At 40.0% G+C, this 25,528-nt stretch overlaps 1 protein-coding gene across 1 annotated transcript in view; it reads left to right on the top strand.

The window, feature by feature from the left end:
* The window catches only part of CELF4 (CUGBP Elav-like family member 4), a 553,093-nt gene that overhangs the window by 402,722 nt on the left and 124,843 nt on the right, over positions 1 to 25,528 (top strand). The window contains 1 exon segment of the mRNA XM_074279239.1: positions 3,709 to 3,757. Coding sequence (XP_074135340.1) covers positions 3,709 to 3,757 — 49 coding nt within the window.

Here is a 25,528-nt window from a genome sequence, read left to right as displayed (position 1 = left end):
GATCATTCAACCCAACCTCGCTAATTTTATGTTAGAATCTTAATATTTCTACTTCTCCCAGGTTTCTGAACCTCCATTCCCATAGCATTTCCCTAGAATCACTTCATCAGGGACTGGGATTGTTCCTCTTATTTAAATCTCCCTCTCAAACTCCTTCAAACTTTTCATTCTCTGAATTTGGCCCATGCTTTGATGTCATATTTTTTCCACAAGTCTTGAGTCCTCATAGAATAATATATCTAGAGTAGGAAAGGATTTTATATCTAGTCCAATTCCCTCAGTTTTCAGATGATATTGGTTATTAAGTTTAGTGACACCCAAACTCACATAATGGCTAAGTTGGGTCTTGACCTCAGGTCTCATGTCTCCCAAATTCAACATTATTTCCATTGTATCAAGTTGCCAAGGACACCTACTGGACTCTGATACCCACTCACATACAATCATTAACCAGTTTCTAAGGGATTCCAACCCATCACTCTTTGACTCTCTCCCTCCATTTACAAGGACACTTTATTCCTCCCAACTGACTTGAAGCCCATTTCTCAGAAAAGTTTCTCCTTTTCATGCCTTAGAACAGATATTTCCCTTTTCTGTTTTAAACCTTGTACAATATACCCAGGCCTCCATATACCCATGTCTTGGGACTCTTATCAAGTTTCTTATTCCTTCTTTAGGGAGTTTCTACCTAATGAATCCCTTTGGCAGTCTGATAATTGACCCTGTTCTCAGAATAATGTTTTTAAAGACACAAATTAAGTTACTTAGGATTTCAAAGAAAAACACATATTCAAATATTTAGCAAAACGAAACCTTTTAAAAAAATTCTAGTGAACCTATGTTAAGAAACCCTGATCTAGCCAGCCTTCCATTCTATGATAGAATCTAGATACCAGAAATACCTTGGATCTAAGAAATATTCATATCTTTTCTGTCCCTAGGTTTTTGTTCCCTCTGTTCTCTGGTCCCTGTTCCCACATACCCAGGGCATTCCCCAGGAATGCCAAAGGATTTTAATGGTTGCCAGTCAATAAGCAACTATTAAGTGATTATTCTGTGCCTGGCACAATGTTAATGTATGGAGATGAAATTCTTTCCCTCCTAATTACCTTTACTTTTTCTTCCAGACACAATCTCTGAGCTGGAGAGGACCTAGAAAAACCCTTCCTTTAGGTATAATTACCCTGGACTCTGCCAGAATAAGCCATAGGTCTATGTAGCATCTTTATTAGGCCAGAGTATATACATCCCAGGAATAGACATTGCCAGTTCTCACTGATTCAGAAGTTTTTTCACAGGATCACACTCTCTTCCCCTGTACTGTTCTCCCTATGATGATGATTTCGTGTCCATGACTCTTGTGTTCTCAAACTACAAGCTTTCCAAGAATAGAATACATCTCAAAATGGCACAGTCTCAGTTTCATCCCAAAACCAACCTTAAAGTTTGTCTAAAGTAACCATCTTATTTCTAGTTTATTGATTCCTTTTGTTTCCTTAGTTATTTCCTGTTATATGATTTAAATATATATGTATACATGCACACATACATATGTATATTTAACAAAAATATATTTACTTAGTCACAGCATAGAAAAGACATTCAGAAAGGATACTGCAGCCCTTACCCTGGGTACTCTCAGCCCCCTTTAACTCCATATGGAACTGCCTCTGGACAGCAGGGCAGAGAATGAATGGTGACTCATGCTACCTTGGGACATCTGCCAAATCCAAAGGGATCCAAATACATTTGTTACAAAAAAAGTAATTATGAAAAACTAACCAATATTGAAACCTTATCCGATGATGTTTGTGACATTGTGACTCCCACATCTCTGCTCAGGTGGGAGGGAAGGCAGGATTCATCATCAGGACTGAGGTTGGTCATAACAATCAGAGTTCAGCTCTTTCAGAGTTGTTTTATTATTGTATCCTGGTTTTACTTTTTTTTTTTTTAAACTGTATCAGTTCTTATAAATCTTCCTATAAATCCAAAGCAAGGCATTTTACCAGATCCCCAGGAAGGAGCAGACACTCATCAGGAATCAGCCCAGACGTGCTTATCATCTTGCACAGCAGAAGGAATGAATTTCCTTACAGATATGTTTCTCAATTAGCAAGATAGTCTCTGAAATGTGCCTCCAGCAGTGGGAATGGGCTGCACAGAATCATCCCCACTCTTCCAAATGACAGGCAGGGGTGAAATAGGATTGGTCAAGGAGCAGTTTGTAGGCACATTTAGCATCAGTCTGCTGGGGGCAGTGTCTAGTCAAGGCTAGGAGTCAATCCGTGGCTGGATTACACAGTCAATTTCTGTGACTACACTGAGGGTCAATTTGTCGCCAGTTAGAATTGTTGTTAATCTGTGGCTGAAGTTAGGAAGTCAGACTGTGACTGAAGAATGATGTTTGTCTCTTTAAAACTAAGGGACTCCTGCGGGAATTAATTCTGTGACCTGGGATTCCTTAAACCTCTAATCACTGAGCAAACCCGGTCCTGAGATGGTGTTCCCATGCATACAACTCCTGAATCAGAGAGGCCATTGGAAAGGGAAGGAGGAGGGCAAGATCTGAAGCCAGACAGCTGCTCAATGATCTCTTGTCTTCAGAAGGAAAACAGTTATTTAAGTTTTTGATAAGGACATAATATGGAAGGGAGAGCCTGTTGCAGGGCAAGGGCTATTGTACAGACCATGGGAAGGGAACATAAATCCATCATTGAAGTCATAGAAGAGATGGTTCCTAAAATAATGAGACTACAGCCACCAATCCTATAACAAGAAAATGTCTGAAATAATATAAGTGTGCTCGTGTCTGTGTAGATATGTGTGTACATATGCAAGCAAGTGGCTGCTCAGTGTTTCTCAAAGATCCTGCAAAAGCATATGAAGTATGCCTGCAGTTCACTAGTTATGCTACAAATTGTATGACTTACATATGTAAAGACTCCATCCAACTCTCCCACAATGTGCCATGATTCCTCCTTGCAAAGAATAATATTGTGCTGTGAGCAAAGAAAAATTGAAAATGACTATGTGTGTGTGCTTATGCATACATACATATGTATATGTACATTAAATGTATATATGCTTTGCATAATTTATATGTTGGTTTCTATGAGTGTGTGTTTCTTCAATATATATGTAGCTCTGGGGGGAGGGGGGGAATGCCACTGTCATTGTCATTGTGAAATCTAGGATCTTAACTTAGAGTACCTGTTCCCTTGCCCAAATTTTCTGGGTCTCCTTGTCAAATTCAACCTACCTGGGCTTCCTTCAAGTCCCAGCTAAATTCCTACCTTCTATAGGAAGCCTTTCCCAACCCTTCTTAATTCGTAATTATAATCCAATAGATTGTAAACTCCTCAGGATCAGGGAATGCCTTATGTCTCTTTTTGTATCCCCAGCACTTAGCACAATGCTTATTGAATGATAGCACCTTCTCTCTTGATTATTTTCAATTTAACAGATAGATAGATAGGTAGGTAGGTAGGTAGGTAGATAGCAATATGTAGATATATGATAGCTTCTTTGTACAATGTTTTCTCCATTAGATTGTGAGTTCTTCCAAGGCAACTTTTACCTTTCTTCATATCTTCAGCCCTTAGAATAACTCCAGGCACATTAGAGGTAAATATAAGGTTACTAACTGACTGATTCACCCAATACCCAATGCTAATCATTTCTCTCCTTCTGTGTTTTTCTTTGCAGATGAACAGGCCCATCCAGGTGAAACCTGCGGACAGCGAGAGCCGAGGAGGTAGTAGCCATCTGCGTTGGCCCCTGTACCCAAAGGCTCATTTACCTAGGTCCCCTCATGGGCAAGGCCTTGACCCATCCACACCACCCTCACTGGTCCAGGTCCTGGCCCTTGAGCACCACTTCTGCTCACCGCACCAGAAACATCAGATTGAAAGGCCTAAACTCTAGGGCCCTGGAAATTTGTGGAATTTCACCCACATTCAAGCCTTTCTGCCCCATAGGCTAGGCTTGTTCCTAGCCATTATATCTCCCTTGCATGGGATTGGTGGAGAAGAAAGTCATACAACCCCCTAACCTGGGAAAACTTTGTCTGAGTTACTTTGGTCGGGGACATTTGGGTGGGTTGGGGGTGGGAGGGACATGAGGGATGATGGCAAAGGTTTCAGAATGGGTGGTTGCTTTGGAGAAAGAGGGGAGAGAAGTTAGAGGACAAGAAGGGGAAGAGATTTTTAGTGGGAAAGACAGATTGGGGTTATGGAGGACCAAGACTTGAGACAGGAAATGGGAGGTTTGGGGCTTACCATGAATGAATGACCATGCTACTCAGCACCTGTGACTCCTGTGGGACTGTTTGTGACTTAGTCACCCCCATCTCTACTCTTCTTCTCCAGTCCTGAGTCTCCGTTCCCTGCCCACCTACCTCCTCATCCCTGCCAGGGATGTCTGACGGTAGCCTGGGCAGCTGCTCCAAACATCTCTGATGAACAACCTACTGTTATAAGTCTAGGATCTCTGGCCTGGACAAGAAAAGGCCTTTGGAAAGAGCTTTGGACTAAGAATCAAGAGCCCTGAGTTCAAATCCTTGCTACAGCATTAACCCTCACTATGATCCAAGATAAATTATGTCACTTCTCTGGGCCTCAAGTTTCCTCTTCTGTAAAATGAGGTATTTGGACTAGAGGACCTCTAAGGTTCATTCAAGCTCTGGTGTTCTATGGTTGGCAGGTCACCTATGAGCCATGGTAGGGGAGGTAGCTGGTACTGAGCTGGGCTCCATTAGAAAGGGGAGCAAGCAAAAGATTCCAGATTCTCAGACTCTGAGTGTGTTTACCTAAAACTTGGAGGTAGCTTTGGTAAAGGACTTTCAGGAGAAATAGAAAAAGTACTGGGAAAGAACCTAGAAGGTGGAGCTAAGATAAAACCAAAGTAGTAAAAGAGTGGATTTTAGATTAATAAAGTAAGAGGTACACAGGTGAGGGCCCGTTATATTAGAAAGGGAAAGGGTATGGCCCTTGTTCTCCAAACTCCCACAATAGCTCTAAGTTCTCCACTATTCCTAACCAGTAGTTAGAAGGATGGACTTTAGACTCAGTCTAGGGCTGTTTCTCCTTTTCAAAAGGAGTAAATTCAGAGACCTTGTTCCCCAAGAAAGAGATCTAGAATGGGAACAAAATTCCCCTAAAAGGGGATGTACTGGTGAGGGGAGCTGAGGTACAAGGACAGATTTGTGAGTTGAAGAATCAGGATCCTGGTCTACCTTTATCCCTCAGGCCTATCAAAGCCAGGATTCAGAGCCAGGGATTTAGGGCTCTAAAGAACCCTAAAATCTAAAGATAAAATTACCTGTCCAGAGTCATACAGCTAGTAAGTACCTGAAATTGGATTTGAACTTATCTTGCTTATTCAAGGCCCAGCACTCCACCTATCTACCTAATGATAAGTATCTTTAAAATATATATATATATATATATATATATAAAACTATAAGTGCTATAGGAATTCAGAGGGACAAAGGGTTCACTATCATTGATGCGATCAGAAATAATTTATGTGCTCTCTATGATCCATAAACATGAGTCATCAAATCAGATGAAATATTTAAAGTTTTAAAATACTAAGTAATTTTTTTTTGTTATTGTTGTTGTCACTATCATTATTAAAAAGGACTTCCTGAAAGAGTTAGGCTTTGAACTAGAACTTAAGAATGTATAAGATTTGGATAGGCAACATAGATGTTTAAGGACATTCCAGACCAGGAAATACATAATCAAAAATAAAAAGGCAGAAAAGCACAAGTTATTACTGGGGAGAGTAAGCAAGTGGACTTGGCTAAGAGGAAGGAAGCATGTGGAGGAGCAATGGGAAATAAAAGGGATGAAGGAAAAGATTGACACAAATAATAGGTTGAGGGCTAGAGTGTAGATCCTAGAATGCCAGACCAAGTTGTTGGTGTTTGACTTAATTAAAAAAAAAGGTTCCATCTATGACCTACACAGTTAGAGAGAATCATTCATAATCTCTTTTATTAAACTGGGCTTCACCCTGCTCCAAACTAAATGCATTTTCTCTCCTCCCCTTGGACACAAAAGTTTCTAACTTGCTAACTCATCTCCTTTCTCCCATCTATCTACTGCCTCTGACACTTGCCCCAAAACAGATTAATCAGCTCTTTTGTTCTTTGCTGAGAGAAAGCACATACACAAAAAAAAGAAAAAGAAAAAAAAAAAAAAGAAAAGAAAAGAAAAAGAAGGGGATAAAATCAAACTTCTATCAATTGCTCATTCAATATTAAATAGTCAGATTGTTTTTGAGTCAGCAGTATTGGTGGGCTATAACTAAAAAAAAAGGCAAGTTGGTTTTAAAATAATCTATATAGAGTTAAATATTTTAAATGAAAGAAGAGAAAATTATAATTAAAGAAGAATAAAAAAATGGGACAATGAGCAAAAGGGAGAACCTGTATGATATTTGGAAAGGTTAAAAAAAATTAGGAGAAAGAAGAAAATTGGGAGGGAGGAAATAAGAGAAAGAAGAGAGAAGGAAGAGGAAAAAAGAGAAAAGGGTGAAAGAAGATAAGTAGGGAAAAGAATAAATGAAAGAAAGAATTAAAGAAGTACAAAAGATAGAAGAAGTAGGTAAAGGTGCAAAGGGAACAAGGGAAAAGAGATGGAAGAAAGAAGGAAAAAGTGGGGGAAGGTACAGAATGAGTACATGAGACAAAGCTGTGGATTTGAATTCAGAAAATGTGCATCCATTTCCCTTTTCTGCTTTTTACTTGTTCTGTGACTTTGGACAAGTCATATCATTTGTCTGAGCTTCAGTTTGACCTTCTTTAAAAAAGAGGGGGCTGGAATAAACAAAGTTTAAGGTGCCTTCCAGATATAATCCTTTGACCCTTCTTGGTCTGACATTATGAGAAACAATGCTCCACATTATGTGGCCAAGGAGATAAAAGAAAGGAAAATTTCCATTTCTTTATGGTCAAAGGCCAATGAGGAACTCAGATATCATGTTTGAGACCTTCCATTTCTCTCCATCCTATCTACAAATGTTCAGGATAAAAATAATATAATTGTCCTTGAAACCAGTCATTTGAGAATCATGGAGCCATGACCCAGACCCTAGCAACATCATGATTTAAGAGCTACGGCTGCCCCAATGTGGGATGTCTCCTAACTTACCAGTCATTCTTTTTGTTGTTGTTGTTGCATATCTTTTCTTCCCCATCCCACCCCCAACTAATTTTCCTTAAATCTGCCAAAGAGAGTCAAATTAGTCTTTGGTATCTAGCCTTGAATTCAACCTCTGAAGGCATAAGACCTGGCCAGAGTAGAATGGTCATGGCAGTAAGATTTGTCTCCAATTTGTTTTGCTTCTATATTACTCACCTCCACCCCCATAATGTAGTCTAGTGTCCAAAAAATCCAGTCATATGGAATGATTAGGAACTAAATGTGCTCACCTCCCCAGCAGACCAGAAGAGGAAAGAAATGCAATGATGGTTTATAAGTTGCTACTTTCATGTACTTTCTATAAACTTAGTCTCTAGAAGTGACTGCTAGCTAAATTATAGTATCAGATCTAGACAGAGATGAAAGTCTCAGAAGTCATCTAGTCTCATGCAGTCATTTAATATAGAGAGGCAACAGAGGCTCAGGAAAGTGAAGTAAGTGACTTGCTCAAGAGCACATAGAAATCAAAGGTGGGATTTGAACCCAAGACTTTGGACTCCAGCATCTGTGTTCTGTCCAATGTAGTATGTTGCCAGAAATTTGATTTTTTTTCTGTATGTGAAGTCAACCAGTATGGATAGGCATCTAATCCAAGACCCTGACCTCCTCCTCTGCCCTGCATTCTGACCCCTGTATTAATGGGCCTTATGAAATGTGGAATTAAATTACTTTTTTCCCATTTACTATCCTCATTGATTTGGGTGGAAGGTGAGGACTTTTCACTGATGTAAATATAAGACACTACAGAAAGGCTGCGTGGGCAAGGAACATTTCTAAGTGAGAATGTTTAATGAAGTCCTAGAAAAGTCATTCCCCAACTCTACTTAGTGGGTCCCTGTCTTCTGTATCTTTTCCCAGGGGGGAGAGAGCAGTTGTAGCCTAAACCCCAGCAATGTTGACTCCAGGAATAGATTCAGCCAGCTTTAGAGAAGTCCCCAGTGAAGAATAAATGATTGAATTTCATGGAGAATCAGCTGATTTTTTTTTTTAATTAAAAAAAATGCACATTCTTTCAAGGACAGCAAAATACTAACAGAGAAGCCTCCCACTACTAAGGCTCCTACTATCCATATCCCGTAGCCCAAATCCTGAGTCCAAGGTCAAGGTACCCATATTACTTCCTGCCAGTGACAGAAAATACCTCCCAGCCCCACCTTACCCTCATCCTTGCTCAACATAAATCCTTCCAAGATTTATGATGGCAGCTTGAAACCTTGAGCACATCAGTTATGACTAAAAGTTGGTTTTATTCTTTTTCCTCCATCCTCACAAAGCACTCTTGCTGAGGAACATCCAGAATCAATCTCCTCCCAACACACACACACACACACACACACACACACACACACACACACACACCCCTGAGAATAACAGTTCCTTCTCTTCCAGTATCCTCAAAACTCAGCAAAACACAGCCCAAAAAAACACACAATCCAACAACACTCAGAAACTCAACACTCACAACTTTATGCACATACACCCTAATATATATAAAAGCCTGACACCACAATCCAAAACATATATGACATAGGTGAGACCTTAGGAAAAATTGATATTGGAGGTGTTATTTATACTCCTTCCCTTCTCTGTCCTCAGTGCCCTGCTTTCCATAATCCCTCCCTCCTCTCTTTATCTCCAGAGGGCTCAGTTGATGCTGAAATGAGACCATGTTTGAGCCAAAGGAATATAATTCCAATAGTTGAATTTCAGGCACCAATCGCAGCTAAGTTAGCAAAAATATTTGGAAATAGAAACCTTTTTCAGTAACAGGATGGATGCAAGCCCAATAGAGTAGTATGATAAGAAATCAATTTATTTAGTTTTGAAGGACTTGGGTTTGAATCCCAGCTGTGTTACTTAACATTTGTGTGACTCATTTGAGTATGTCATTTCACCTTCAGACTCAGTTTCTTTATCTATCAAAAAAAAAAAAAAAAAAAAAAAGAGGGGATTGGAACAGATAATCTTTAAGATTAGAAATTATGGGATCTTACGACCATTCCTCCTCTAAATTAAGAGTCCTATACCAATTTATCTTGCTGAAAGCTATTTTAGATTGCTTATCCAGGTCCAGAAACTCTCATTCATTTTAAGCTCAATTTATTGACATCCTCCTCCAAAACACCATCTACCCACCAATCCAACTTCTTTGACTATATGTGGAGGAAAAAGGATAAATTCATTCTCAAGTTTCCATATTAAATCTCTACTATGTGTGGGGCATTATGCTAGACACTTGGGGAGATACAAAGTTTAGTAAATAATACACAATGTTACATGATGAGCGATACAGAGAAAAATGTGAAAATGGAAGCCCAAAGCTGCCTCTATCACAACCTCTCTCTCTGTTTCTTTTTTTCTAATGACATTGATGAGGTAATAGGGAACCTCAAAAATGATGAGGTAACATGAACCCAATTAATTGAGGTCTAGTGGCAGCATTCGGGGTACAGGGAGTCACATGGAGCTCCCCTGCAACCCCCTTAGAATTAGGTGCAAGGATACAAAGTTAAATCAGGTCTAGTGGCGGTGCGAGTCCCCTGTAAATGAATTTACAGGTCGAAAACCTAGATGGGTAAAAGATGTTTATTGCCAGGTTTGGAAGCAAGGTTAAGGTCTGGTTAGTAAAAGACATTAGATAGAGGAAGATATACGCCGAAAGCGGCGGGGACAGAGAATCTCTGATGCAAGCATCTTAGCTGGCATCTTTCAAATCTCTGAACCAAAGATGATTCTAGCTTTGCTCTTTTTATCTGCTTGAAGAAGTAATGGGTGGAGCTCAGGTTAATTCCTTGAAGGCCAGATTTTTGGTGGGCTTTATCCAAGCCAGCTCAGATCCGGTGGGGGGGCTGGGTACAGCCCAAACTGGATCAGATACAGATCTTTTCCCTTAGGAATATCTTGCCCCAAAGGTAGATCAGACAAGGAATCTTAAAGGGGCTATGCCCACTACAACATGAACATAACTAGGTACATATAGACATATGTAGAGTTGTTGGAAGGTAATCTGACATTAGTAGTTGGGAAGAACAAGGAAGGTCTCTTGAAAAAAGTGAGACTTGTATTAAGTCTGGAAGAAAGGCAGAGAAACTAGGAGGAGGAGGAGATGAGGAGGAAGAACATCCAGGCTTGAAAATCAGCCAGTGGAGAGGCATGGTGTAAGTGAAGAACTGAAGGTGACACTATGTTTTCCTGCCTAGGTAACTAGCAGGATGGTGACTTCAACAGAAATAGGAAAGTTGGAAATAAAGATAATGAGATCTATTTTTGGACATGTTGAGTTTGAAATGCCTATTGGGACATCCAATTCAAGATGTCCAAAAGGCAGTCAGTAATATAATGCTGGAGCTCAGGGGAGAGTTAGGGATTTGTAAGTAGATCTGGGAATTATCTACACAGAGATGCTAATTGAACCCACTGGGGCTTATGAGATAATCAAACAAAACACTATAGAGGAAAAAGAGAAACAGATCCAAAGAAAAGCCGTGGGGGAACCTACTGTTAGTGCGTGTGATGTACATGAAGATCCAGCCAAGAAGCTGAAAAAAGGTAGACAGACAAGGAGGAGATACAGGGAGAAAAGTATCATAAAACCAAGAGAAGAGAAAACATCCAGGAGAAGGTAATTGGTAGTATCAAAAACTGCTAAGAGGAAGGATGAGGATTGAGAAAAGCTTATTTGATTTGACAATTAAGGGATCATTGGTAACCATGGAGAGAGCAGTTTCAGATGAGTGATGAGATCAGAAGCCCAAATTACAGATCTAGAGTATGAATAATAAAAAATAGTGCATCACCTTCACTCTCATTCATTCCTTCAAGTCCATTAGTCCTTGATAAGGTATTATGATAGATGTGACTTGGTCTTTGCACTATATTGAGAAAGTAGGACAGATGCCACCCTGTCCCACTTCATTGATAGGTCTTGGACCCCTGATGACAATTAGATCCAAGATTAGAAGCATCACTAAAGTTAAAAACTAAGGAAAAGCTAAGTAAGGGATGATGCTACGATGTTAGTATCTTTGAAGATCAAATACATGACACTTCCTTTTGTTAGTGAGTGACTGAGGGAATTCTAAACTGTTATTTTGGGGTAATCCAGAAAATTCCTTGGACAAGTCTCTCAAAGTAATATTGAGAAGTGAGATACCTTAACAGTAATGGGGGTCCCCAGGCTCATGTCGAAGGTTTTGCAAAAGAATTTGCATTCCTAGTCTCCAAGTGAGGTTTGGCAAAAATGGGTTTATTTTCATTGAATAGCTCTTTCTCTCAGTGGGCCCCTTCCTGATTAGGAAGATAGCAGAGATTGGGTTACAGTCTTGATTTTGTTTAGCCTTCTATGATTTAGGGTAGGAAGCAATTGAGGGGCTAATTTCCAAATCAATAAAGGGTGGTTCCCAGATCAACTGGAGGTGGGAGTTTCCTGTGGAAACTAGGTAGGAGGGGGAGATCATTTAGGAATTTTCCCAAGGCCAGGTGGCCCATCCTCCACTAAGATCAGAGGGATGCAGAATCCTATTACATCAATAACTCAGCCAAGTAACTTCAGCCAAACTGCTATCTTTATTATTTTGTTGTTTTTCCTTTGTTCTCAAAAAAGACCATAATACAGGGAGGTGATGTCAAGATATGCAAGTGAATTGGATTTAAGGGAGGGAGGCTGTGCAAGGTCACCTGCCTCATTTTCCCCTCCAGGACCATCTAGGCCAGTAGCAAGATATAGATCAAAACTGGAAATGGCCCTGGATGAAATGGGAGATCTTGGCCTTTTTAAGCTAAAGTTTTCAATACATCTCAGACTGAGGCCAAAATCATCAGTGATTAAGGTTAGGTAGCAATTGAGGTAAAGAATCTCCTCTTAAAAAAAAAAAATCTAAATAAATGAACGAATGAATGAATGAATCTGGGAGGAAAAGACTATCAGGATTTTGGGTGAAAGCAGAAATAATTGCTATTTACATTCAATCATCTGAGTAAATCAGGACCCAATGACCAAATGGGGGCTATTGATGGCCAATGAGAATCAGATTGGTTTATCCTGATCATTCTAATCTTTATAGCTTTATTTGTCCTGGTCTCTAACCTTAAATGCAGGCCCTTCTCAATCTAAATCTCATTCATTCTTAAAGAATCAATTCAAGTGCAATCCCTTCAAGAATGTTTTCCTAAGCTATTACAATCTATACTAATTTCCCTCTGTTCTAAGCTCCTATAGTTTGAATCACAGACTTTCACATCTGATTCTATTCTATTTTGAATTATTTTACAATTGTTTTTTGTTTCTTATCTAGGGAAGTGCATTTTAAACTAGCTATGGAGAAATATTTTTCACTACTTATTGTTGTAGATTTGAGAGTACTTCTGTCTGGATGGAGTACATGCAATCACAAAGAGAATTGGCAATTCAGAAATGAAATTGTTCCTCCTGAACTAGGTAGAATAGTTTGAATATGGGCTATATGGGTCATATGTAGACAGAAGGCTTGAAAGTATGATGCTTGGCAGAGAAGATTCATAATGAATATATTATTGCTGATAGTAATATAGATGCTGTGCTAAAATGCCGGGGTAGGAAAAGCATGAGACGTAGGGAGACAGCTAGATCTATTATTTTGACTGGGGGGTAGGGAGGTAACTGATTGAAAATTGTGAAAGTTTGAGAGAAGGAGCTTGAGGAAATGTGACCCAGATATTATAAACCCTAAATAGATTAACCCCAGAAAATCTGAGAGAGAGGGCACCAGGTGAGTTTAAAGGACTAGCATTTGCATTGTCACTTTTTTTTTTTTTTTTGGTGGAGATACTTATAATTTCTCTCTGTATAATATAGTAACTACCTTCCAGGTCCTCCACAAACTCTAAAAAAATGGTTTTGTATCTTAACCAGCTGACAAAAAGTACGTTGGGAAGACAAGGCATCTCCTTCCACTTTCCCTGTGAAAAGGAGGAAAGGTGTATCTTTGAAAGTGAAATTCCGTGGTCCTTCTTCCTATTAGTTTTATCCATCTCCTCTACAGACCTAGTCAAATATTCTGTAGCTCTCTCCCACCCCACCCAATCCTCCGTGCCCCCCACTCTTTGTTTTCCTGATCTTCAATTTTTTGCTCACCCTTTGCCCTATTAGTAGAATATACTCTTCTTCCTTGTTGAATTCCTTCTCATTCTTAAAAAGCTCAGTTCTAATGCAATCCCTTCCAAGAAGGCTGCCATGATTCTCCTAGTCACTCCCCCATACACCTCCCAGAGTACTTTGTAATTCAGTGGTATTTTTTCATATATGGCATTTGGATGTGCGGGTTCTTCTTATCCCCTACAGAATTGAAACTCTATGAGGTCAAAGTCCATGTCTGGTCTAAGCATCTCTCCCCTGGTGCCAGCCCAAGGTTATGCATACAATAGTCACTTAAATTTTTTTTTTTTCAATTGAATGGCAACTTGTGTAAGATGAGCACTGAGTAGGCACTCAAAAAATATTAATTGATTGATTGCTTCCTCCAGACCAGCGAAATGTCTTAATTCAGCTCCCAACACTCCAATAACTATATTTCTCATTAGTAACATGTCTGTGCACGAGAGCAAACATGAGTAAAGATGCTTCCTGTGATGTAGTCACATGTATCTCAGTTCTGAGTGCACCCTTCCCAGCTCCTGCCTGTCGAGTTGATTGTATTTTTCTGGTTGGAGTTGGGGAGATGAGGGCTGGTTGAGGGGAGGGAAGGAGAAAGGGGAGCAAGTGATAGGGGAGGGGACTGAACAGACTGTAAGTCAATCAGTTTCAAATTAGGGGTCCCTGTGGCAGATGTTGGGTGAGTCATTTAGCCTAACGGAGTTCTTGAGATAGTGTACTTCTTCCACCTCCAGTTCATTTAAAGGATCTTTGGAGGCGTATTTTCCCTTCTCACAACGTCTTTAACTGCAGTGCCGGCATTCCCGCTGGGCAGGCTAATGAGGTTGGACACAATGCCTGTGAACATCCCTTCCGAGGCCCAGTCCCGGAGGCGACATTCCCGCCCATAAAACCATTGTTTATTTAGTCCTCCTGGCCCCAGCACCATCTGTAGCCCCATCGGCTCCTGGAGCTTTTAAAGTCCTATTAAGTTTCCCCACTTCTCCTTCGAGCATTATTTTATTTCTAAACAGACACAGACAACTTCCTGTCAGCACTACTTCTGCAGGGAGGATGGAAGCCCACAGACTCACTCTTGTGTGTGTGTGTGTGTGTGTGTGTGTGTGTATGTGTGTCCCATCCCTATACATGGGACTTTGGGGAGAAAAGTCTGATAGTCCAGTAGTCTTAATTTCTAGGGAAGTTAGGGAGAATTTGTCACACATATAGCTCAATTTATTTATTTATTTGTATGTTTGTTTATATGTATATATTTGTTAGTTTTTATATTTATACTCTGGCTTCCAGGCCTAGGGTCAGGAAACTCATCTTCCTGAGTTCTGAGTTCAGATCTAGTATCAGACACTTACTATCTCTGTGACCCTGAGCAAGTCACTTAATTTTGATTGTCTCAGTTTCCTTATCAGTAAAATGAGCTGGAAAAGAAAAATGGCAAATCGTTCCAGTATTTTTGCCAAGAAAACCCCAAATGGGATCATAAAGAATTGGACATGACTGAAGTGAATCAGCAGCAACAAAAATTCTGGTTTTAGAAAATGCATTTCATAGGATCTCAGTCTAAAAGTGAAACTATTTGCCTTCTGACTACAGACCCAATATATCATATTGTACAACCAGAAGGTGACTCTAACAGTACCCACATAGGTTTACAAAAAACTCTAATAGGGTCCCAAACTTCAGGGTGCCCAAAATCTGATGGAGACCCTGAAATCTGATACTTAAAACATCCCCAACTCAGCTGATGAGCATTTATAAGCCCCAAAATCCCTCCAGTTACCTGGAGGCCCTACCAGCTCAGAAAATGAACCTTTATTTAGAGCAAAATTAGCAAAGCATTCAGTAAGCTCCAAGTCTCTCTCTCCACTTCTTAAACCTGAAGAGGCTCAAGATTTTGCTGTGAGCTCTCCATGGTCATGACCTAGTTGCCTGGTTTTCCTAGGGATTCAGAAGTTGCGGGCAAGAATGGTCTTTAGATATTATACTATCTAACCTCAATTTTCAATCAACAGGTTTTTACTAGATACATGTTGTGTTCATAGTTCATTGGAATTAAAGCCAGAGCAGACCTTGCAGCCAACACCAGTTCAACACTCTCATTTTATATATAGTAAAACTGAGATCTAGGAGAAAAGATCACACAAATAGTATGTGAATTCCAAATTTAATATCATTTCCACGACATCATACATCCCTTCCTATGGGAGGTACTATCAGGAAGGCAGGATGAAATATAATTCCCATTCTGAAGGATTTTGCTAGAAAGACAAGACTGGCACACAAGATTATAATCACCAAAAATCTCCAGTTTCAGGGAGCCAGAGATAGATGTACTACTGGAAATTAAAAATCACCAGATACTCTGAGTACATTCTCTACATAAGTTTTCTTCTGTGTTTGTCTCATCCATTGACATTTTGGGGTAAGGTTATGGAACTCATGCTGACTATAAGTTCAGGCTGTCCTGAATGGTATTTCATCAAACTAGAATTCAAACCAGGATTTTCACTCCAAGTCCTCTAGTTAATGGAGTGTTAAACTTTGGAAGTTGATGTCATTACCCTTGCACTCATTTGTCACAAGATCTTACATTTTGAGGGCCTTGATCAACTAATTCTCATCCAATGGATGGCAAACTTGTTCCCCCAGTCCTGTCTGAGTCACTGTAAGGTAAAAATCTTTCTTTCCTGCTAACTCTCCCCCAATCCTCATCACTATAGTTGATCAACTTTTCCCCTATTTCTGTATCTCCTCCAATCTTTCCTTTATTTTTTTCAGGTGCACTATCATTCTTCAGGTCCATAACCTTGGAGTCATTTTTGACTCTTCTCTCTGCCATCCTTCACATCCTACCAGTTTCCTGACTTGTAAATTACAGCAACACAATATTTCTTGTACTCATCTCCTTCTTTCCAGTCATACATCCAACATTCTAATTAAGTTCATGATAACCTCTTACCTGGACAATTGTAATGACCTCTTAATTGATCTCTGTGATTAAGGTCTTTCCCTTCTTTCCAAACTCTCCAGTAGAGAACTGCCAAAATACTCTTCCTAAAGCATGTTCAAAAAAATTAAGTAGTTTATTTACTTGGAGACAAAATCCAAATTCCTCAACCTCTTCACAGTTTGACTCCAACCTTTCTTTCCAGCCTTACTTCACCTCAGTCACCTTTACACACCAGACTCCTAGCTATTCCCTCCAAAGTAACATTCCATCTCTTATCATTATACATTTGAAAAAAATAATAATAATCTCAGCAGGTAGAATGAACTCCCTCTTGATCTTCAACTCTCAGAATCTTAATCTTTAATCAATCAACAAACATTTATTAAACATCAACAGTGGCCTCACACTGTGCTAGAGATATAAATATAGTGAACAAAACAATTCCTACTTTGAAGAATTTACATTGTAGTTGTACAATATGGAAACAGGAGTGGAGGGGTGGAGACAGAGTTGAGCTTAGGTTCCTTCTCCCACATCTAAAGTAATTAATGCACTTTCCTTCCCAAGTTATCTAGTACTGACTTATTTATTTACATGGTATGTCCCTTCAATAAAGTGCAAACTCCTTGAGGAACTATTCCATTTTTTTCTTTCTGTCCCTAGTGCCTTTCACATATTGGGTGCTTAATAAATGTTTGTTGAATTAATCATAGGATTTATAGTTATAACAGATCTTACACAGCTTCAATTCCAACCTCTTCATTTTATAGTTGAAGAAACCTAGGTCTAGGGAATGTGTGGAGTCATATTCGTATTACATCATCAGGACTTGAACCCAGGTCTTCTGGTCCCAAATACATATTACTATGCCATATGCTGCCTTTATATATGTGTATGTATGCATGCCTTACATCCATGAAATAAGGAGAAAGGAAGGAAAAGGACATAAGCCTCATATAGCACCTCCTCTGTACCAGACACCTAGTAAGTGCCTTTACAAATATCTTATTAGACCCTCACAACTAACAGAGGTCAATTGTCACTCATCCAGGATCATTAGTTAAATGTCTAAGACAAGAGTTTAATGATCTTCCTGACTCCATGATCTACTGTATCACCAGCTGCTTCTCTAACAACAAGTCTTTTGATTATAAAGATAGAAGTTAGACCTATGATTTCATTTGTATAAGGAATAACCAAGTGAAGAAACTCTCTACCAAAACAAGTCAACACCTGACTTGTGACGGAGATTTGTGAGGAATGAGACTTAAATCCACATGTTCCTGTCTTCAAGGCTAGCTCCTTATTCATTGTACTCCGTCTTATCCATGAGATAGTAGTATTAAAAGAACAAAAGGAAAAGCTTCAGTACTTTGAGACCTTCTCTTATGGAAGGTGTACAGAGAAAAAAAAAAAAAGGGAAGAATCCTACAATTTCTAATTCATGAAAGAGTTTCAATCTATCCCGGCTGAGGAAATGGCCACAACAATGAGCTCACAGATCCACAAAAAGGCTGTGGAATCTTTGACAATATGTAATGTTCACAAAGCAGTTCACTAAATTATTTCATGGGATCCTCACAACACCTTCCTCCCACTCCCGCTGTGAATCAGGTCCTCCAAGCAAGAGTCATCTACATTTTTCAAATGAGGAAACTACCATAGTAGGTGTTGAATAAATGCTAACAATATACTTGCTATAGAATTTCTGAGGATGGAGAAATCACCATAGGTGTTGGGGGGGGGGGGAGATGGTGCAGCAGGAAAGAAAAAGGCTTTATTGAAGAAAAGGCTTTTGGATTAGGTTTCAGAGAGTTGGGTATAAAGAGAATTGAGAAGACATTCTCTGCAAAGAAACAGATTAAGCCAGGTTGGAGAGGCCAAAAAACAGGGGTGGAAGGTGGTTCTATTAGGTAGTTAAAAAAAAAAAAAAAAAAAAAAAAAAAAAGCAGACTGTGGAGGGCCTTGAATTACAAACTGAATTTCTCTGTGGAAAATAATAATGATAATTTTAACAAGTATGTACCACTTTTGAGGGCTCACAAAGTAGTTCACATACATTATCTCATTTAATCTTCACAACAGTCCTGGGAAGTAACTGCTATTATTATTCCCATTTTACAGTTAAGGCATGGGAAAGTGACATCTTAAGTGAATAGTGCAGTGTTAGAAAACTAGTAAGTATCTTGGGCAGGATTCAAACTCAAGCCTTTCAAACTCTAAGAACAGTGCCTTTATCCACTCTTCCAACCAGCATTGTTTTTGATTGTCTGTATTTATGTGAAAATAAATATGTCCTAACATCCTAGCTCCCACCAGGCTCCTGTTGGAGTAAATTTTCCTAAGACCAATTCTAGAGGTTTTATCCATCCCTTCTCCATAACTCATATTTCAGGTAATTGTTCCATAAGTCTGAGAATAATCCTCATTAAGAATTTTGCCCTTCTGGCATATTTTCTGTTGATTGCTTGGATACACTGCTACTAAGTACTCTTCTCATTCTGTTCTTCTAAGAACTGATTAACTTCAGTTACTTGACTCAAGTTGGGTTCTCCCTATTCCCTCCAAATAGGTCACTTCTCTCTGAAGTGAGGAGTGCTTAAAGAATAGGTAGGATTTGAATAAGCAGACAAAATGGAGAAAGAAATTCCAAACACAGAAATAACATAAGCAGTAATAAAGATGTTAAATACACATACTGGGCTGGGAACATCAAGGATATCAGCTTTTTCCAAACCTCTCCCTATCTATAGAGAATCAGTTAGCAGTTCTTTACCTAGCAACTAGATTATTAGTATTATTTACCTATCATCTATATCATTATTATTATTATTATTATTATTATTATTATTCTCTGTGGCAGAAGAGGGGTTGGATTCAACAAAACCAAGTATTTGTTTCTCACATCAGCCTTCCCTGAATACCATTGCAACAATTTTGCAGGCCTTCTAGGCATGTGCAGCCCACAGTTTGGGAATCACTGTACTATATATATATAAGTCTCTCTCAATTGTAACATTCAGTATGTAATGTCCCTTCTACCTCTAATAGTCTATGCCCTAAGGAATATTGAACTTGGAGTCAAGGAAGCCTGGGTTCAAATCCCATCCTTTCACTGACATAGAACATTAGGCAAATCATTTGAATCCTCTGCCTCAGCTTTCTTATCTGTAAAATGGGCCTATTCATAGCACCTTTCTCAGAAGACTGTGATCGGTTCTGGATAAATTAATCTATATAAAAATATTTGCAATGTTAAAGTATTATATAAATACCACTGATGAAAATGATGATGATGATTCCTTCAAGAAGTACCTATTCTAATTGAAAAGATAAGTCTCATTTGTGAAACAATTAGAGAATAGTACCAGAATAATCAGAGATCAAAGGCTAGATTTTTTTTTTTGGGGGGGGGGATTCAGATTATAAGTGTGAAAGAAGATCAGAGAAGGAGGAAATCACTATGAGTTGGGGTTAGTCAAGGAAAACTTTGTAGAGGAGGTAGAAAGCTAATAGCCCATAAATAAATGCAAAGTAATCCACAAGAATTGGAAATCTTACTCATGGCCAGAACTGGCAAAGATTAAGAGGAAGCAAAGGAAGGGAAAGAGCAGGAAGGTTGAAGGCACTAATCACAGAAGACTTCTTGGGGGAGTACTGCTTAAAAAGCAGGAAAGCAAGGCCAGAAACCTGCTCCCAACGCAGCACCATGGGGAAAATAAGAGAGTATTTCAGTACCACTGCAATAAAATAAGGAAGACAAGATTGACAAGGTCCATAGAGAGTGCCATTCTCTGGATCCAAAAAGGCACACATGCTTTACAAATACAGTTACAACTCCTTCCGTAGGTGAAAATGTAGTTAACTGCAAACTGGCAGATCTTAAATGGACTTTTAGATTTTTCTGTGTTTTATTTTTAAATCTGGGTTTATTGGGGGTTTCTCCCCCTTCTCTTTCATCTGGAAATTTACACTAAAATTTGTGGCTACTCCCAAACTTCCTCCTGACATACTTAATTTTTAGTACAGTATTGTTAGAGAGATAAGGAACTAATCATTGGTCACCAGATCCAGAGATAACATTAAAAATGCACCACATGCAGAATAGAAGTGAATAAAATCGGGCCCTTCTTGATTGGCGAACTTGGTTAATATTGAGTTTCTGTAGAGCCCGAAAACGGCTAACCATGCCCAAGGTGTGGAAGAGGAAGGAAACATTATCATCTCTATAAGGATTTCCCTGTAGAAAGAAATCACACACACACACACACACACACACACACACACACACACACACACACACACACAGAGCATGGGATAATAGACATCAATTCATACACTCCCAATACGACACCATGAAGTATGGGAAAGGCAGAGAGATATAAGACATAGTTCCTGCCTTCAAGGAGACTATAATCAAAGAAGAGAGATAATGCTTACCCAAGACAGTGCAGTGTAATACAAAGGACGCTAGACTTAGAATTAGGAAGACCTGGTTCATTCTTCCTTTTCCCTTCCCTGAAATTCTGCTTTACCTGGACTGGGTACCTAGCAGAGAATCAACATATGTTTATTAATTAATTGATGATGGCAATGACAGATTTATGGATACAGGATAAGGCATTCAAGAGACCAAATTCCTGGACCTGCCTTACAGTACAACTGGAATTTGGGGATTTAAGAGTTGGGGGATGGGTTTCCATGTTTTCCTGTATCATTGGTACCATCTGTAGCTAGAAGCTTTGACGTGGGCAGCTCTTCCCTGGCACGAGATTCTGCCTTATGTTCCTGGTCCCTTTGCCCACCTGAATCTCTAACTGGGAAATGTTCCCCCTCCATCCCAGCTGCTTCCCCCAAGTGCGAGTGCAGAGCCTGATAAGGAGCCCACTTCCTCCACCAAAGCTGTTGAGAAGGCAGGGTGCGGCTGACATTGGTATTCTCCTTGCAATGCATCTTAATAATTTAATGCCCATTAGCAGGGCCACTGTGGTGGAGGGGGAAAGATTTATGAAGAGAATTCACTCCAGGTTAGGGTTTTGTCTTCCTCTGTTTTCTTGGCATTTATCATGCATGTTTTAATTTGGATCTGAGAGTTGCCACCATCTGGCCATTATTACAAAAAAATATTCATTTTCTCTGAGTGACATAGGCTTCATTCATCATTGAGCTCACTGATTGCCCCTCAAGTTTGGGACTGGGTTTTCCCCTTCACTTGAGAGAAAATCAGGAGCTACTTAACTGATTCCTCAGGGCAATTTGGCAACATATCCCTCCCTTGAATGGAAGGGAAAAGATAGGACAATACAGAAGAGAGAGTTGAATCCGATCATTTCCCCCATCCTCTCATTGTCCTTCACGTGAATTCTAGCCTTAGATTGGATATAAAGTTTTAATTGGCCATTCTCCGTATTGGATTTAGATTATTCAACCTTCCTGTTCTTTTATCTGGGGGGAAAAATAATGGACTTGAATAATTTTGTCTCTCCCCCTACCTGACCCTAATATTTTTCTGTGTCTTCTCCTCCCCCTCCCCAATTCCAACTCTTCTGTCTAGCACCTACCATAATGGAGTCTGAAAGAAAACTTCTGACTCTTAGAAATTGGGAAGGAATAACTGTTAATAATCTGTTAAAGCAGAAATGTCAAACCATGATAGGGTACTTGGAGAAATACTTTCCCTTGGAAGAGAGAAGACCTTCCTGGTATTCCAATATTATGGAAGTAGTTTCTGACCTTCCTTATATATATATATAGTTTGTGTCTGTCTCATATTGTGAATGTCAAATTCCTAGTGAAGGCTTAAATAAGAGTGGTGATGGAGTTGATAGAGAGGAAGTCTAAGAGTAGAAGGGATTAAAGAACTTCTTGAAAATAAGATGATCCCATTTTTAACTTGCAGCAGAGAGGCAACCTGGGATATCAGATATAGAACCAATTTCAGAGACCAAAGAATCAGGGTTGAAATCCTGTCTCTAATACACACTGGATGGTCCATGATTCTGGGCAAGTCATTTAACTTTTTAGCACTTCATGATATAGTTACATGGGAGAGCAAAGATTGTGAAGAATCACAATGAGGCATTCTCCCTGACAAAAGGTACCTTTATTAATGAGTAAAGGTCTTGAACAAAATCCAATTATGATTTTGTGCCATACTTTGGAAAGGGGTGACTTTTATAGACAGAAAACAGGAGAGAGAAATCAGGGGAGTTCTTTTGGCAAAGATGAGATGAGATGTTTTGCTTGAAGGATAAGATCAGGGAGGAGTAAGGAGACATCATAGATACTTGAAAGACAAAAACAAAATTTGGGGAAACAAAGTAAATTTGGGAAAATATAAAGTCAAGGAAAATTTAGAAAAACAAAGTCAGGGGAGATTTGGAGGAACACTTTCAGAATTCATTAAGGAATTTTGGTCTTGGGTAGAAAGCATATTAGCTTGAGTTCCCATTGTTTCAGGCAACTCTTAAGACTAAAAATTACATATCTACATTGTTGGGATTGAGTCCTTAAAAAGAAGTTTCTTAATACAAATGAAATCACTAGTCCACCCCACCCCCAAAATACGAAGATCGAGAATGACAAATCACAATTAGAAGATGATTCTTCACTTTACAAAGAGATACACAGCAGAGATCTTTTTCCACAATGAGATCCTCAAATGCCTTTTAAACATTAAGCTAATTTATTTTTTTAGCCGCCATACTAGTCACTATAAAGAACTAAAGAGAGTCAGTGAGTCAGTTTGGGAGACAACATTTGCACACAGAAACCAAATAAAGAATCCAATGCAAGATGGCATATAATTTAATTGTTAGGCTGTAGTTTAAACACAAAGTCCCAAAGAAAGGAGAAATCAATTGAGGCATGCATAGGGGAAAGGAATAAGCAATTATTAAGCACCTACTATTGTCAGGTACCGTGATAAACACTTTCACAAATATTATCTCATTTGATCCTCACAGCAATGGATGGAATAGGTTGTCAAGGAAGGTTCCTGGAGGAAGTGGGACAGTAGCTGAACTTGATAGGATTTACCTTCAATTTATAAGAATTCAATTTATATACTCTGTGTTTTCAGGAACATGGAGATCAGCCTGTTATCTCATCAATCCTCCATTTCTCAGAAACTAAGGGGTGAGAGCGAGAACCAAGCCTTATATCCATTCAAAGTTCTAAATTCAATAAACTCATCCATTCTTGTGCTAATGATGGAAACTCTGGTTATACAAAGGAAACTAGGCCCCAAGCAGAGAGTTAATTTTGAAGCCCTGATGGTTCACTAGCTATTCCTCCAGTTCCTTTTCAGAATCTCTGGAAACTGTGACATGTTCACAGACACTATATGTTTATCCCAGTGAGCATTTATTGAATATACATTATCGGGTGGCTAGCTTGGGACAGTGGTACACAGTGGGGAATTTAAAAGTCTCTAAGACTAGGTCTTTGCCCACAAGGAACTTGCTCTCAGATACAGGAGGCCTGAAGAACATATTTTAGAAGTGAGTAAATAACAACATCAGCACAAATGAGGGTATCTCCTTGAATATAATCAAGACAATCACTGAAAGATTCCTACTCTTTCATCTTCTCCTTGCTGCCTCAGATGCTTGGAGGGGCAGTCAGTGAAAAGAGTCCAATTTCAGTTGGATTGTCAGGGAGAAGCTTCCAGGACCAGATGAGGCCTGAGCTAGACTTCTTTTTTTTAATGACAGACGATGACATGACTTCACATTTATGGACTGTCTTGTCATTTTCAAATACGTTCCTTAAAACAAGTCTGTGAGTGGGTGGGCCAAAGATGGTTTACCTTTGCTTTACAGATGTGGGAACCGAAGCTCAGAAAGGTAACTTGATCTGTTAGAGTTCACACAAATAATAACACAAGGGGCTTGTCAAACTCAGGTCTTCTGAGTCCAAGACTACTCCACACAAATTCCATCCACCACTTTATTTAGTTGGCCTGATGATCACTAGCAGAATCACAGAAATGGGCAGGAGGTAACCCTGGGAATAGCATGGAAAGGGGTCCAATAGCCTGGTTAGAACCTGGGAAGTGGGAGGGGTCTCTCCTGTAGCACCTGAATTAACAATCTGACACTTGTTGCATCATGCCGAAGACTGGGACCGCTCCCTGCCCCTCTCCTGCCCCCGGCTAACGCCACCATCATAGGGCCTCTTAGCCATAGGGAGCGAAGGCAAGCCTGCAGTGAGGAAGCCACAGATGTTTGCCAAGTGATGGGGAAATAGTGCCTTCACCCTCCCCAACCCCTCCCAGATCTTCCCCATTAACGATGCCACCAAGTGTTGTTCCTTTCCTTTGGAATTCATTTCATGACACCAGCGGCATGGAAACATCTGCTCCCTCCAATCCAGACCCGCAATTTGAATAAATTATCCTGATCTGGCAGCAGCCTATTATTAATGGCTTGAGTTTTATAAGATGCTTTAGTTTAATAATACTGTAGCTCGCTCTGGCACTTCTCCCAGATATTTTTATATTTTGTTCCTCCCCCCTTGCCATTCCCCTTGCTCCCCATCACCCCCATTACTCCCCCAATGGCCTCTCCTCCCCCTCCCCACCCTCAGAGTTGCATCTCTGACACCTGCTAGGTTTGCCTGAGAGTACTCTGGGTGCACGAATTGTTTGGGGCCCCAGAGTCCTTTCCATCACATTCACACCCAGCTGTTTGGCCAGAGCCAGAGTCCTGTCCTAGATAGACCAAAGTGTTCTCTGGATTCAGTTCCTCTGAGGGGCTGTGCAGCCCCCTCTCCCCCCCATACCCCCTCTTCATTCCTGGGAGGAGAGGAGTTGTGTTCCCCCCTCCTTCTCCAGCATCTCTCCCACTAGCTAATGACGCAGCGCGCCTCCAAGCCCAGCTAATGCTGGCCGTTTGTCAAACGCCACACTGGGGGCCGGGACGGCACCGCAGCCCTTCACGATGATCAATTGGCACCAGCCCAGCTGGGTGATCCATCTCTGTTCTAAAGAGGCTCCTCTAATTGCCCCGTTAGGCTGGGCCCAATTTGGCCACCTTCCACCTCTTCCAAACATACCCCAACCAAAAAGATAGGGTGGGGGGCAAGGAGAAGGGAAGAAATAGCCGGAGGATTGGGCGGGAGAGCAGCATTGCAAGTTTTTCCTAGAATCTTAATCTCCCTTACCCACCCCTTTAAAAAATAATCCCAAACTGAGTCATAGGAACAGCACCATGAGAAAAAGGAGAGAAGGGAGGGGAA

This window comes from Sminthopsis crassicaudata, chromosome 1, assembly GCF_048593235.1.
Source record: "Sminthopsis crassicaudata isolate SCR6 chromosome 1, ASM4859323v1, whole genome shotgun sequence".
Lineage (NCBI taxonomy): Eukaryota > Metazoa > Chordata > Mammalia > Dasyuromorphia > Dasyuridae > Sminthopsis > Sminthopsis crassicaudata.
This window is presented reverse-complemented; position numbering and strand designations above follow the sequence as displayed.